General features: G+C 40.4%; 1 protein-coding gene across 1 annotated transcript; it reads left to right on the top strand.

Moving 5' to 3' along the window:
- The first annotated feature begins 8,720 nt into the window (after positions 1-8,720).
- LOC132870559 (immunoglobulin lambda-like polypeptide 5) lies at positions 8,721-15,125 on the top strand. Its single transcript, XM_060904245.1, has 4 exons — positions 8,721-8,784; positions 8,942-9,084; positions 13,922-14,006; positions 14,803-15,125. The coding sequence occupies exons 1-4, from the start codon at positions 8,721-8,723 to the stop codon at positions 15,123-15,125; spliced, it is 615 nt and encodes a 204-aa protein (XP_060760228.1).
- The last annotated feature ends 1,082 nt before the right edge of the window (positions 15,126-16,207 follow it).

The following is a 16,207-nucleotide window of genomic DNA, read 5'->3' as shown; positions in this document are numbered from 1 at the left end:
ACCTTCTACTGCTTCACTGTGTGTTACATGTGGCCTTTACTGCTCAAATGTCCCACTTTCATCATTTCATTTGTGTTATTAACATGTGAGCTCACACACTCCTCAGTTTAACTCAACTCTTCTTCTTAATGATCACTTCCATATGTGTTAAGTGTGTGTATCACTGCAATGTCCTGCTTTGAATTATTAATAAAAGCCTTTGAATCATGAAACCCTTTTGGTGCACATTATTGTTCATGTACATCATAAAGAAATCACCAAAGCATCAGTCTCAGTATCTGTTATAGACCATCATATTCATTTAAAGTCTAATATATATATATATATATATACGCCTCTCAGAAACCCGCAGACGGGTAAAGTCACAGATCTTTTCTCTTCCGTCTAATCAACCTCCTCTTCTCATATTTGGCTGTCCTCTTTCCGTGCAAACTTTCGCACACTGTTGTGGTTAGTTTCCGCCACTTTGTCCTGTTGCTGATACAGACCTGCCAGGTGCTGAGGACACCCCCGCATTTCAATACCGATTTACATGTGCCCCTGTACCGAAGTAGCGGATGACTGTCCAGATGTGCAATGAACACGTTCACCAAACAAGAGCTGTTTTCGAGGCCTGTTATCGTCCATCCGATAGATATGGCCAAACCAGCGTAGAAGTCTGTGGACTAGAATGGTTTCGATATCCTCAGCTCCCACCCACTTTAGGACCTCTTTGTTGCTGACAAAGTGATCCCATTTCACGTTTAAAAGTGGCAGTAAGCATTGGTTGAACACAGCTACTTTGGTCGTGGTCATTAAGTCATGAGAGCCAAAGACCCTTTTACGCAAATGACCAAACGCACATGATGTTGCTCGGGTACAGCATGCAAGTTCCTCCCTCATAGAACAGTCACTGGTAACATAACTCCCGAGATACTTGAAACGACTGACGTTAGCAAGCTTTGTGCCACCTGTGAAGAACTCAGCAGGGTCACCTGTACACATGGTCTCTGTTTTTGTTTTGTTGATCTGTAGACCCATGTGACTCGAGATATCATTGTATGCGGACAGCAGTGACTGCAAACCTTCTGGGGCATCACTGAAGATTGTGATGTCTTCTGCATACTGAGCCTCTGTAAAGAATGCAGTGAGGACTTTAATCTTTGCTTTAAGCCTACGTAGATAAAAAAAGATCACTGTCATCAGACCCGTTGCAACAAGGTAGGCAGACTTGGCAATTGCCTAGGGCCCCAGCCCTCGAAGGGCCCCCGCTGCCGAACGACTGGTTATGTATTCAATAGCAATGACAACTTTTTGAGCACGGCAGCGCAGCGCCTAATGACACTTGTTGAAATACCCTAGTTCCAAGGGGAGCCCCCTAATGCACAACAGCGCCTCCCTACATGCTTTGGCCGACAAGTGCAATGACAGTCTGTTGTCAACCCCTCAATGCCCATCTCCGTCCAGTCAAGTGGCTGCAGAGCTCCGCGGCAAAAAAAAAAAATCAAATATGAAGCGAAATTACCCCTCAGGGAGCCAGAAGATAAAGAAGAAAAGGGAAGAGGAAGACAGAAAAAAACAAGACACTGGTAAGTGAGAATGTACACACTCATTAATACCAAGCGGGTTGACAAGCAAATTTGGTAGCTAGCTTACGTTAATGGTAGTTGTCTTGTAGACAGTGTTTATAACAGTGATGTAAATGTTGTCATGCACAACAGGCTTACAAACTTGCAAGGACTGGCTAAAGATTCTAATATGTGCCACACAAATAGGTGAAAGACTGTCAACTTCTCCCAGATTAACTTATTGTGTTTATCAAAACGTCATAGTCAGAGTTAGTTTCAGCGAGCTGCATGGCTTTCATCAGAAGTAGCTAGTGTGTCGTGAGCATGAATGGAGTAGGACAGGGGATGGCTCACAAGAAAGCTCTTTTTTACATAAATAGCCTATTTATGTAAAAAAGTGGCACTGATGTCAATTGAATGTGATGTCCGCAGGTCTTTGGACATGGAGGGTATTGTGGCTGCCTTTGCTGAAGCCAAAGCCCGCAAGCAGCAGTTTTAGACATTTTGCCAATGATTCTAGTTGTGTATTCTTAAATTTTTATGTGTTTTTCTATACCTTTTGCACTTTTCTGTGTGTGCTGGTTCTTATTAAGATTCTTATTCATGTTTGTAATCATTTAATCACCATTTGAAGTTATTTCTACTTGTGTATAGACTGTAAATATTTAGTGTTGTGTTATTTGCACATTTTATATTACTTTGTCTTATTTTCATATTTGATTTATATATGTGTGTGTGTATATTTTGTCTATTCTTGTGTTTAATTGGGTTTGATAATTATTTATAATAATGTAAAGAGTTCATTTATTAAGTAAAAATCGTAAGAATGATTACAATATGTGTGATGTTTATTTATTAAGTCTTCAGTGGGTAGGCGGCCATAAGGCCTTTCGGCGAGGGGGGGATAATTATGGGCCCCAGATCCCCCTTTGCCTAGGGCCCCCAAATAGCTTGAAACGGGCCTGACTGTCATACCGAAATCTAACTTGTACACTGTAGCTGTGCTTGATATTCTTGAAAGCGAGCTGCAGTAAGATTGCTGTGTAAATCCCAAATAGTATAGGAGCCAACTTGCAGCCTTGTTTAACACAACTATTGTACTCAAAGGCTTTTATCAGTTCTCCATCAACGAGGAGTTTGGCACTTACATCAATATACAGCTTCTTCATGATCCTTAGAAACTTTGGTGGACAGCCTAGCTTTTTCAGAATAAAAAGCAGTTCGCAGTTTACAGTATCCAACGCTTTCACAAAATCCACAAACGCTATACAGAGACCTCTGCACTTGTTCTTTAGACTTTTCCATCAGTTGGCAAAGAGTAAAGATACCATCAGTGACACCTCGATCATTACAGTACCCAGATTGTGACTCCGGTATATCCAGTCTGCTAACAGTTTCAGCCTTTGCAGGATAATATCAGTGAAGGCTTTACCAACGATGCTGAGGAGTGAAATGCCCCTGTCGTTTCTGCATTTGAATAATATGATTGCGTCGATCCACTCCATTGGAATTTTCACTGTTGTCCACATTATGTTAAATAAAAGAAGTAGGGAAGCTTTGAGATATCATAAACAAATCACCAATTCACTTGTCTCAGTATCTGTTATAGAACCTCATATTGATTTTAAAAGCTAATAATAATAATAAAGATAAAACGTCTATAGTGATGTGGTTGAGTGAAATTGAAGTTCTAAAGCATTTATGTTTAAAAGAGAGTATGTGGAATGTTCCATGCTACTTTCACCCATCACAGAACTGGGGACTGGCGTTATGGTTATGGAAATGCTGTTACACCTACTGTACTAATCACGACTGTACACCTGGATGTTACTTATACTGAACTCAAATAAATATTCAGCGGCGAAAAATAAATCAGTATTACTTCTGGAGTGAATTTCCCACAACAAAATATATGTTACAATTTAAAGATCAGGCTGTAAGTAGTTTATTCGTTAGTCCACAGCTTCCTGTCCCTGGTCCTAGAGTGTCCCATCCTGCATATTTTACCTGCACTAACACACTCACTCAACTCAGCAAGCACTGTTAATTAGCAGAAGACTTAAATGATGTGTATTTGGAGCAGGGAAAGTGCTGAAATGTGCAGGACAGGGGGTCCTGGGGTGGACAAGGAGTAAACCAGGGTTAGGAACCTGTGAGGTAGTCAATGTCAGGACACCATGAACACTGATCAAACACATGGCTCCTCAAACAGCAAGAAATATTACAGACATTAATCACTGGATTTAACCTTGACGCATCTGTGTCTTTTAATGAGAGTATATGTCTATTATTTATGCTTATATAATGAGGCTCACTGGTCACAGTGAGTGTAATAAGGCTCATCTCTAATGGCTTCATAATAGTAACAGCAAGATAGTGATGAGGAGTAAAATTAGATTTAGCCCGTATTCAATATCACAACCAGCCATCAGTGCAGAGTATTGATCTTACAGTAGTGGATGTGATGGACTGTGTGCAGTGTGGTGTGATGATTATTGAGAGATTTATAATGTGAGTTGTGAGTTAGTGTGGTGTGGTTCCTCTCCTCCACAGAGGGTCATTGTGTCGTATCACATCCTCCAACTCAGCACCTGCAGTCTCTCCCAGCTTCAGCAGTGCAGTCTCACTACAATCTGACTGAGGGAGGTTTTTGTACGACTCTATAACACTGTGTGAACCAGTAGCCAGAGATATCATGCCGGCTCTGACAGTAATAATCTCCTGCATCTTCAGTCTGGACTCCACTGATGGTCAGAGTGAAATCAGATCCAGATCCACTGCCACTGAAACGAGCTGGAAAACCTGACTGTCGCTGATTCACAAATTTAATCAGGAGTTTAGGAGCTTCTCCAGGTTTCTGCTGATACCAGTGTAACCGGTCACCAGATGAGTCCTTGTACACGGCCTGACTGGTTCTACAGTTGATGGTGACTGTTTCTCCTGGAAGAGCAGATTTCACTGCAGGAGTCTGAGTTACTGTGACTTGACCTCTGCATTCTGAAAAAAAAAAACATGTGATACAGAAACTGTTGAAAGAATAATCATGAGACAAACCTGAAAAATGTATTGTCTTGACCCGTTTGTTTAAAATATAAAAGGCAAAGCCGTGTCTGACCTTGAGTCCAGAGGATCAGTGTCCAGATGAAGACGGGGATCAAAGTCATGGTAGCTGTGGGTGAAGTTGCTGTAGCAGCAGCTCTCAGTCATGAAGTGTTAAAGTCACAGCGCTATAAACACTCCCAGAGCACTGAAGCATGTGCTGCCAATGCAAAGTGTCCTCTAAGTATGGAAACACCTTTACCACATTCCCACAATCTTACTGTAATTCTCACATTATTACAGAGTTGTAGCCCAATGGAAATTTTATCAGTTTATTTATTTATTTATTGATGTATTCTTATTAAAATTTTAATTTCATGTCTTTCATAATGTGGTAACATCCTTGACATTTAATAATAAATAAGTTAGTTTAAATTTACCTACCTTGAACGTGGATCGAGTCAGCAGTTGGGGTGAGAGGTCAGCAAGAAACAGGAAGGTGTGCGTGAGGGAGAGAACAACACGAGGGAGAAGAAAGGGAGACACGAGTGAGATATTGCATGAAGCAGGCGCTTCAGGTGACTACACCCAGAAGCGTCAATACAGGCCTGCACCTTCTGACTGATAACCTGTTGGGTACCCATTTAAATTCATTTCATTTCCCCAATTAATTTGATTTCAATTTTATTTAATCTCAGTGAGAATAACTGGTGGCTTTAGCAGCATTCCCCATGGGTTCTGAAAATTATTCTCCACTTTTTTCCTTGAAAAATCAAGTCAAAGCAGTATTCTTCACTTTTTCTTTTTTTGTCTTCACTTAGTCTGTAATTTTTCTTTGTTACTGACTTATCAAAGTGGATGTAATACAGGTTTATACCAACCACACTGACACAATTCAAACATTTGTACAGATACAGCTAGACTTCTTCTTTAAATATAAAATTTAAGCTCCACTCCAGCCTCTTATAAGAAAGTTCTTGATTTTGGGGCCCTGTGCACCATCAAGATAAAATCAACCTCTTTAGTTTGAGCTTATTTAAGTTTATTTTAGTATGGAATTGATCAAAAGAGCTTTAAGGATTCCCTTTAGCCCTTTACTTCAACACAAAACTTGATTTACAATTGAACAGAGTGGAGAAGAGTCTGGGAACAAACAACTATGAAGGAATCCGAATTTCGCGATAATTTACAAATTGAACACAGAATGACAGCGTTTTACATCATACAGGTACGTTCACCACGGGGACTCAACACACTATGCCTCCCAAAATGTAGCTCCCTTCAGTCCCTTGCCGGCTGACAGCATTTTCACTTTGGCGCTTTTTACTGACCCCTGTATTACTGACCCTGTCCAGTGTGCTCGGGGACAGTAGGGGCTCTGAGTGTGCTTCGACCGTCGCTGTTTCAGCCCTTAAATCACCTTCAGTGCTTAGAGAAGACTGCCCAAAAAACTTCATCAGCTTAGACTGCACCATTGTTTGGTTCATGCAAAGATAATCACACCACCACAGCAGGCCAAATTCAACCCCGATTCCAAAAAAATTGGGACAAAGTACAAATTGTAGATAAAAACGGAATGCAATAATTTACAAATCTCAAAAACTGATATTGTATTCACAATAGAACATAGACAACATATCAAATGTTGAAAGTGAGACATTTTGAAATTTCATGCCAAGTATTGGCTCATTTGAAATTTCATGACAGCAACACATCTCAAAAAAGTTGAGACAAGGGCAATAAGAGGCTGGAAAAGTTAAAGGTACAAAAAAGGAACAGCTGGAGGACCAAATTGCAACTCATTAGGTCAATTGGCAATAGGTCATTAACATGACTGGGTATAAAAAGAGCATCTTGGAATGGCAACGTCTCTCAGAAGTAAAGATGGGAAGAGGATCACCAATCCCCCTAATTCTGCATCGACAAATAGTGGAGCAATATCAGAAAGGAGTTCGACAGTGTAAAATTGCAAAGAGTTTGAACATATCATCATCTACAGTGCATAATATCATCAAAAGATTCAGAGAATCTGGAAGAATCTCTGTGCGTAAGGGTCAAAGCCGGAAAACCATACTGGGTGCCCGTGATCTTCGGGCCCTTAGACGGCACTGCATCACATACAGGCATGCTTCTGTATTGGAAATCACAAAATGGGCTCAGGAATATTTCCAGAGAACATTATCTGTGAACACAATTCACCGTGCCATCTGCCGTTGCCAGCAAAAACTCTGTAGTTCAAAGAAGAAGCCGTATCTAAACATGATCCTGAAGCGCAGACATCTTCTCTGGGCCAAGGCTCATTTAAAATGGACTGTGGCAAAGTGGAAAACTGTTCTGTGGTCAGACGAATCAAAATTTGAAGTTCTTTATGGAAATCAGGGACGCCGTGTCATTTGGACTAAAGAGGAGAAGGACGACCCAAGTTGTTATCAGCGCTCAGTTCAGAAGCCTGCATCTCTGATGGTATGGGGTTGCATTAGTGCGTGTGGCATGGGCAGCTTACACATCTGGAAAGACACCATCAATGCTGAAAGGTATATCCAGGTTCTAGAGCAACATATGCTCCCATCCAGATGACGTCTCTTTCAGGGAAGACCTTGCATTTTCCAACATGACAACGCCAAATCACATATTGCATCAATTACAGCATCATGGCTGCGTAGAAGAAGGGTCCGGGTACTGAACTGGCCAGCCTGCAGTCCAGATCTTTCACCCATACTGTAGAAAACATTTGGCGCATCATAAAACAGAAGATACGACAAAAAAGGCCTAAGACAGTTGAACAACTAGAATCCTACATTAGACAAGAATGGGTTAACATTCCTATCCCTAAACTTGAGCAACTTGTCTCCTCAGTCCCCAGACGTTTACAGACTGTTGTAAAGAGAAAAGGGGATGTCTCACAGTGGTAAACATGGCCTTGTCCCAACTTTTTTGAGATGTGTTGATGTCATGAAATTTAAAATCACCTAATTTTTCTCTTTAAATGATACATTTTCTCAGTTTAAACATTTGATATGTCATCTATGTTCTATTCTGAATAAAATATGGAATATTGAAACTTCCACATCATTGCATTCCGTTTTTATTTACAATTTGTACTTTGTCCCAACTTTTTTGGAATCGGGGTTGCAGATAATCATTATAAATAACTGCGCCACCTCGTCCTCTGCCAGTTAGACGAGGCTGGTGTATATAACTGTATCCAGGAGGACTAGCTTCATTTAATGCTCTATATTCATTTGGCTTCATCCATGGTTCAGTTAAACACAGTACATTAAACTCCTGATCAGTAATAAGTTCATTAACCATTAGCACTTTAGATGTAAGGAGTGTCCCCTGTCCTACACATTTTAATGTTTTACCTGCACTAACACACTCACTCAACTCAGCAAGCACCGTTAATTAGCTGAAGCGTTAAACGAGGTGTGTTTGGATGGTTTTGTAACCTTCTTCAGCCTGATGAGCATCAACAACACTTTTTATGACGTCCTCAGAAATCTCCTTTGTTCGTGCCACGATACACTTCCACAAATGTGTTGTGAAGATCAGACTTTGATTGATCCCTGTTCTTTAAATAAAACCGGGTGCCCACTCACACCTGATCATCATCCCACTGATTGAAAACACCTGACTCTAATCTCACCTTCAAATTAACTGCTAATCCTAGAGGTTCACATACTTTTGCCACTCACAGATATGTAATACTGGATCATTTTCCTCAATAAAAAAATGAACAAGTATAATATTTTTGTCTCATTTGTTGAACTGGGTTCTCTTTATCTACTTTTAGGACTTGCGTGAAAATCTGATGATGTTTCAGATCATATTTATGCAGAAATATAGAAAATTCTAAAGGGTTCACAAACTTTCAAGCACCACTGTAGATCTAATATACATAAAAGTGAGTGAGAGAGAAGTTTAAACTTTCACTGATCAGAAAGTCAAAATGAGAGATTTCCTGGAAATTACAGGTGTATAAATGTAGTAGAGAAATGGCAGAAGTTGAGTCTTTCACTTTAATTCCATCAGGATTCAGACTGACTACAGAGGAGATTTAGAGGTGAGCAGCAATAAAAAGTCCTTTCCTTACTATCTTTATGTCTCATGTTGTTGTTTTTTCTGACTGTAGAGATGAATCTCATCACTAATCCATCATTTGGTGTTATTTCTCCTCCAGTCTCCTGCAGTGTGTACAGTACACTGCGCTCCAGAGTCAGACAGGTTTACTGAATCATCACTGAGTTTAAACACCAGAGTGACAAAGAAAACTAACCAATGAAGAAATCTTTAATCAGACAGATGTGTTCTGTAAATATAACCACAATGACTGAGTGTGTGTGTGTGTTCTCCAGGTGGTCCGGTGGTGAACTCCTCCGTGTCTCTGCTCCCTCCCTCCTCTCTGCAGCTCTCTGAAGGATCGGCCTCGCTGCTCTGCCTGCTCTCAGCCTATTCTCCACTGGGGGCGCTGCTGAGCTGCACCATGGATGTTGTCGAGGTGAATGAGGGGGTTCTGACCAGCACAGAAGAACAGAAGGACCCTTCAGCACCCTGACCCTCTTCAAAGAATGCTGGGAAGAGTCCGAGGTGTTCGGCTGTACCGTCTCCCACCACAACACCACTCAGATCACCTCGTTCTGAAAGAGCTGCTGTAAAGTCCACTAGAATAGAAGTGTACACTTTAAAACATATTTAGAAGACTGGAGTGGAGTCAGTGGTGTTGCTGTCCTGAAATAAAGCTTAAATGTGGAAAGCATGTCTCCTTTTTCAGTCGTGAAGTGTCTTTGACAGTGATTTGGATCGGCACCTTTAACAGCAGGTCGAGTGCAGCGCTGTGTGTTGTGCTTGAGTGAGTTCGACTGAAGAACCATGAACATCTGCTGAAAGTGTTGATCTATTCTGGGACTCAGAACTGTTCATGCAAATGAACTGTTACTGCTTATTTCTCTGACTGGGAAGAATCTGCCTAAACTCATGAAAAATCTAACAAGTACATTTTAAATATACTGAAGAATAATCTGATCTCTGAGAAAACATAAAAATAGTCATAAACCATGACAGGAGTGAAGACACTGAAAGACAAAATGTTGACAGATTGATGGGGGGAATGACATATCGAGGCAGTCACTGAGTCTGATTCAAGACCTAAAATCTCTTCCAATTGTACAGACAGAGAGAGAGAGAGAGAGAGAGAGAGAGATCGGTCTCTTCTCCTGAAGGTCCTGATCATGCAAACTTCCTGGAACATAAGATATGCTTTAGACACTTTCATGTATATCTCCTTGGATAAAAGCAATAAGACAGCAAATTAGAATTCAGGGATTAAAAAAAAAAATAAAAGAAATTAGCTGGATGGGAAATCTGTGTATTGCGCTACGTCTTACTGAAGTGAATGTTGCCGTCGCTAATCAACGTTACAATGTCTCCATATATAAATGTGCACAAGTGTGTAAAAATAAAAGGTGAATAATTTTACCTAAATTCAGTACATGTATTTTTTTTTTACTATACTGTATTTTCAGGGATCACTGTTATTGTATCTAGTTAGGAAATGCACTTTGAAACTGCTTCATTTCTCTGTTGTGTTGCAGTAGTGGTTCAGTTGTTAAGGCTGCGAGCCTACCACACAGATTTAATACTTGTCATTTTTAGGGCATACCCCCCCCCCCCCCCCCCCCCCCCAATCTGTCCCTCTGAGTTACATGTTGGTCCTGGGATTGAGATGCTGGCCTCTTCTGCCCCTCGGACCTGCTTGATCCATCCTGGTGCCCTGTGTCTGGTCGGAGTTTTATCGCACCGCTCCTGTGAAGGACGGCCCCATGAGGACAGTTGAGGGTTACACCTGGAGGATGCTCTGGACTCTTACAGTCATGCTTTTATGGCTGAGGACTACAGTTGTCTTGCTCACTTTAGGACTGCAGTTATCATGAACAGTTTTGCACTCAAGTTTCCATCAATGAAGAGTTATAACATCAACGAAACTGTCCTCATGTTAAAAGTGTTAATATTATAGTCAGGCTGTCTGTTGTTGCCCAAATGAGGATGGGTTCCCGTTTGAGTCTGGTTCCTCTCGAGGTTTCTTCCTCATGTTGTCTGAGGGAGTTTTTCCTTGCCACCGTCGCCATAGGCTTGCTCATTGGGGATAGATTAGGGATAAATTAGCTCATGTTTTAAGTCGTTCAAATTCTGTAAAGCTGCTTTGCGACAATGTTTATTGTTAAAAGCCCTATACAAATAAACTTGACTTGACTTGACTTGAAGGCTCTGAGTAACAGAGCAGAAGGTCAGGGGATCGAGCCTCAGCACTGCCAAGTGACCCTTGATTAAGGCCTTTAACCCTCTCTGCTTTAGGGGCGCTGTATCATGGCTGACCCCAGTTTCCTAACAAGCTGGGACACATGAAGTAAAGAATTATCACTGTGCTGTAATATATATGTGACAAAAAAAGGCTTCTCTTCTCCATTATTCAGTGTAGTCCAGTGGGAAAGAAACATAATTCACTTCTGTTCATTCTGATATTCTCAGTTTGTGCTATAATGGCAAAAGTTAATATATTTATTATTTATTTGTGCTTGTTGATGACAGTGCAATACCTGTTTACATGTACATTTATTGAGATTTTATATATATATTTTCTTCCAGGTAAAGGGTATCATCAGGATTGGAAGAAGCTGGCCATGTGGAGGAGAGAGTGAGGGAGAACAGCATGAAGAGAGAAAAAACAACAGCAATGTCTTTTCCATTGTGCTGAAAGTTTTGTCCTGTATAGATAGTGGTTGTTAGTTCAGTAAATTGAGTTTGACGAAACTTGACAAACATGGAGGTAATTTGCAGTTTCCATCCAAAACATCCATTGTTGAATGAGTCAGGAGGCTGTATACCTGTCAGCTCAGTAGCCATTAGGTTTTCCCAAATGGACTAAATGAGATATTAAGAGAAGTGAGCTCTCTCAGCAAACCAAAGTAGTTTAAAAGCTCTGGCTGGTCCACGGAGACTCTGAGGATCGACCATACACCAGTCAGAGCTACCACAGTCTGAGCTGTTCTTCAGTTCTGAGTACAAATACAAGTGGATTCAACTTGTGTAGAATGCAGTAGACTAATGTCAAGATAATAAAGTACTGAACAAGCACTTGAATGACCTCATTGGACAGAACTGCCCAGATTCTCCTGATCGAAATGAAAAACCTGCATAACGGAATCAGGTTAGGAATATGAGGAGAGAAGGGTTGTTGGTTGTCCAGAACTACCTCAAGGTTTCCTGTCTTGTCATATGTTGTGATCCAAGGATTCTTCAGGGAAATCACAAAGTCCTGACATGTGGATGCAGCAACAGAGAGATGCAGCAGCTCAGTCTTGCTGAGGTTTAGTTTCAGCTGATGAACTGCCATCGATTGTGATGAGGAGAAAGTGTGGAGGATTCAGGTAGTGAGGGAGAGGTATAAATAGATACTGGCAGGTAGGGCAGGGAGAACAAGCATGCAAGATACAAAGTAATGATCTGAAAATTAGAGTGGGGTAACGCTGATACCTAGAGCTCAGGAAGAATGGCTGAAGACCAGGTCCAGAATGTTTAAACTGTGGTGTGTTGGAAAGCATGTGGAGAAGGTCATATTGAAGGAGTGCCGGAAAGAGAGAAGAAAAAGACAACAGATAGAAACTAAGACATAGAGCAGAATAATAACAGTAACTGATATCTGGTCAGAAAGAGAAACTGTAATGGGGCAGGATTAGTGATAGAGGCTGAAAAAAGAGAGACATTTTTCCACCTTTTTTTCAGTTCTGACAAATAAGCTCGAAAAATACAAAACTAGTGATCTTACAGTAGTGGATGTGATGGACTGTGTGCAGTGTGGTGTGATGATTATTGAGAGATTTCTAATGCGAGTTGTGAGTTAGTGTGGTGTGGTTCCTCTCCTCCACAGAGGGTCATTGTGTCGTATCACATCCTCCAACTCAGCACCTGCAGTCTCTCCCAGCTGCAGCAGTGCAGTCTCTCTACAATCTGACTGAGGGAGGTTTTTGTACGACTCTATAACACTGTGTGAACAGCTCTTTGCTACTGATGGAATGGAAACTCTGACAGTAATAATCTCCTGCATCTTCAGTCTGGACTCCACTGATGGTCAGAGTGAAATCAGATCCAGATCCACTGCCACTGAAACGAGCTGGAAAACCTGACTCTCGCTGATTTGCAAGTTTAATCAGGAGTTTAGGAGCTTCTCCAGGTTTCTGCTGATACCAGTGTAAGGGTTGATTACCCCAACCTTGGTACACCTGGGGATTAGTGCTACACTTGATGGTGACTGTTTCTCCTGGAAGAGCAGATTTCACTGCAGGAGTCTGAGTTACTGTGACTTGACCTCTGCATTCTGAAAAAAAAAATATATAATGAGACAAACCTGAAAAAATGTATTGTCTTGACGAGTTTGTTTAAAATATAAAAGGCAAAGCCGTGTCTGACCTTGAGTCCAGAGGATCAGTGTCCAGATGAAGACGGGGATCAAAGTCATGGTAGCTGTGGGTGAAGTTGCTGTAGCAGCAGCTCTCAGTCATGAAGTGTTAAAGTCACAGCGCTATAAACACTCCCAGAGCACTGAAGCATGTGCTGCCAATGCAAAGTGTCCTCTAAGTATGGAAACACCTTTACCACATTCCCCCAATCTTACTGTAATTCTCACACTACTACAGAGTTATTGTGTGAATTTTACTTGTGGGGTCAGATGGAGATTTTCTGTAAAACACTTTGAGGTCTAAGATGCATAAATAAGTGAATTAGAGAGAGAAGCTTCAACTTTCACTGGATGGTGTTTGTACTGAATGTTAATGAGTTTCTCACTGTAGTGGATTTATGGTGGAAGAAGCAGCATCAATGTTGGCAGTGAGTAAATACACACTCATATTTTTGACTGTAAATTAATATTTAGATTATTGTAGGACTTAAATATCATATCATAACTTTCTATCAGTCTACAGAAGCAGTGGAGGAATTATTCTCACTTTAGCTCCACACATTCAGTCATATATTGTAAATTTCTCATGAGTACATCAGCATTTTTACTCCATGAGGCATTCTGGGTAAAACCTGTGCAATTGCAATTCCACATTTTGTGAAATTTCAACTTTTATTTTGTGTAATTTATTTGTGTTTCTCACTCACTAATTGCATCCTCAGTTTAGATTGACACTCTTGGTGTTTTAAAAGAAAAAAACAGTAAAATGTAGTAAAACAGTCAGAGAGTTAGTGTATTAATCAGCTGATGTGAGCAGAAGTTGGTGTTTTGTAGCTGTTTTGTAATAAGAGGTTTAAATGGATGGAGAGAGCAGTGAGTTTAGAGCAGCAGGGTTTTTGTACGGCCGCTAAACCTGTTTGTATCACTGTGGGTCACTTTTGGTGGAGGAACCAAACTGTCTGTGGGCCGTAAGTAACCTGTTTACTAATTACTGAAATGGAGTGTGTTCAGATTAATGACTGAAATGGAGTGTGTTCAGATTAATGACTGAAATGGAGTGTGTTCAGATTAATGACTGAAATGGAGTGTGTTCAGATTCATGTTGTAATGTGGAAAGAATATATTTTACATGTATTTTTCCTCCAGATCCACTCAGTGAGATGTGAATTTTTTGTAACATCCTTTTGTTTCTCAAATTTCCATTATTTTAGAAGTTTGAAAAATGTCTTTTTATTATACTGCTGGTTGTTTATTATAATTTAAAGTTTAAATGTATTTGATTATAGCGCTTGTGGTTAATTATAATTTAAGTCTAAAAGCAAAGTCGATATCATTGTGCAAATTACAGGTGACTTTTTTTTATTGAATGATTTTAACGATATTTAATATCTTAGAGACTGTGAGTCTATGAACAGATTTAAATGTAGAAACCAAAACTGAATTTGCTTAAGTGGTAAACATTCTCTATTTCAAATGTGGCTTATTCATTTTATAAAATGAATTTAATGTTTTTAATTCCTGAATACTCAGTATAATTAAATTTTCCTGTCCAGGGAGAACTGTAATATAAATGATTATAGATCTAAGATGTAAAAATATTTGAATTGAGTGTGAAACATTTGTGATGCTCCACTGAACTCAGTTCTGCTCTGTAAGATATAAAGGGAAGTGAAACACACAGTGAGCTGAAACGAAGCCTGAGTGACTGACAGCTGTCCATTCCTGTCTCAACTCTGTGTGTGTGTGTGTGTGTGTGTGTGTGTGTAGGTGTCACTCAGCCCAGTGTGACGGTGTTGCCTCCCTCCAGTGTGGAGCTGCAGCAGGAGAAGGTCACACTCATGTGTGTGGCCGACAAGGGCTTCCCCTCGGACTGGACACTGAGCTGGAAGGTTGATGGGAGCAGCTGGAGCTCGGGGGAGAGCCGCAGCACCGCCGTTCTGCACGCGGACGGCCTCTACAGCTGGAGCAGCACGCTGAGCCTCCACCCGGAGCAGTGGAGGAACAAGGTGGTGACCTGTGAGGCCTCCAAAGACAACCAACCTACTGTGGTGGGCAGAGTGAACACAGAGCAGTGCTCAGAGCTGTGAGCTCACACACACTTTACTCAGCTCACCTTCTACTGCTTCACTGTGTGTTACATGTGGCCTTTACTGCTCAAATGTCCCACTTTCATCATTTCATTTGAGTTATTAACATGTGAGCTCACACACTCCTCAGTTTAACTCAACTCTTCTTCTTAATGATCACTTACATATGTGTTAAGTGTGTGTATCACTGCAATGTCCTGCTTTGAATTATTAATAAAAGCCTTTGAATCATGAAACACTTTTGTTGCACATTATTGTTCATGTACATCATAAACAAATCACCAAAGCACCTGTCTCAGTATCTGTTATGGACCGTAATATATATAATATTAATATTATATATATTCATTATAAATAATAATAATAATAATAATAATAATAATATTCAAGAGAAAGTATCGACAGTGAGGATGTGAATTAAATTATAAAGTGTTAATGTTTAAAAGAGAGTAAGTGGAATGCTTCATGTTACTTTCACTCATTGGTGAATTGGGGACTGGTGTGATGGTTATGGAAATGCTGTTATACCGACTGTATTAATCACAACTGTAAACCTGGATGTTACTCAGACTGAACTCAAATCAATATTCTGTTACAAAAATCATCAGTATTACTTTTGTAGTGAATTTCCGACCCTAAAAGACATGTTACAATTTACTATGCAGGGGTGCTGCTAGAAATTTTGGGCCCTCTAAAAACATACAATAAACACCCCCCTCACCCACCCCTGCAAAAATAAATAAATAAATAAATAAATAAATCACTTCCCTTAGTTTATCCAGGGGAAGTGTTATTAGTGCTTTTAATTAATTATTAGTGTTAGCGAGTTATTCATTCAACAAAATCTGAGTTTGTCAGACACCAGTAATGACCCACTGGATCTGAACACCTCTACTGAATTGATCACAGAAGACACAGACCTTGTTTATGGACCTTGTGCACCAACATCATAGGTCAGAGGTCAAGTTTGTTTATCCGCCATATTGGGTATCAAGCCGCAGATCACTTCACATGCGGAAATTTTTGGAGATTGATTAAAATTTTCAGTCAGAATGGCTTGTTGTGTGGCAGTCGGGTGCTCA

This window comes from Neoarius graeffei, chromosome 2 (assembly GCF_027579695.1).
Source record: "Neoarius graeffei isolate fNeoGra1 chromosome 2, fNeoGra1.pri, whole genome shotgun sequence".
Taxonomy (NCBI): domain Eukaryota; kingdom Metazoa; phylum Chordata; class Actinopteri; order Siluriformes; family Ariidae; genus Neoarius; species Neoarius graeffei.
Note: the sequence above shows the minus strand (reverse complement) of the source record. Positions and strands in the feature narration are given on the sequence as shown.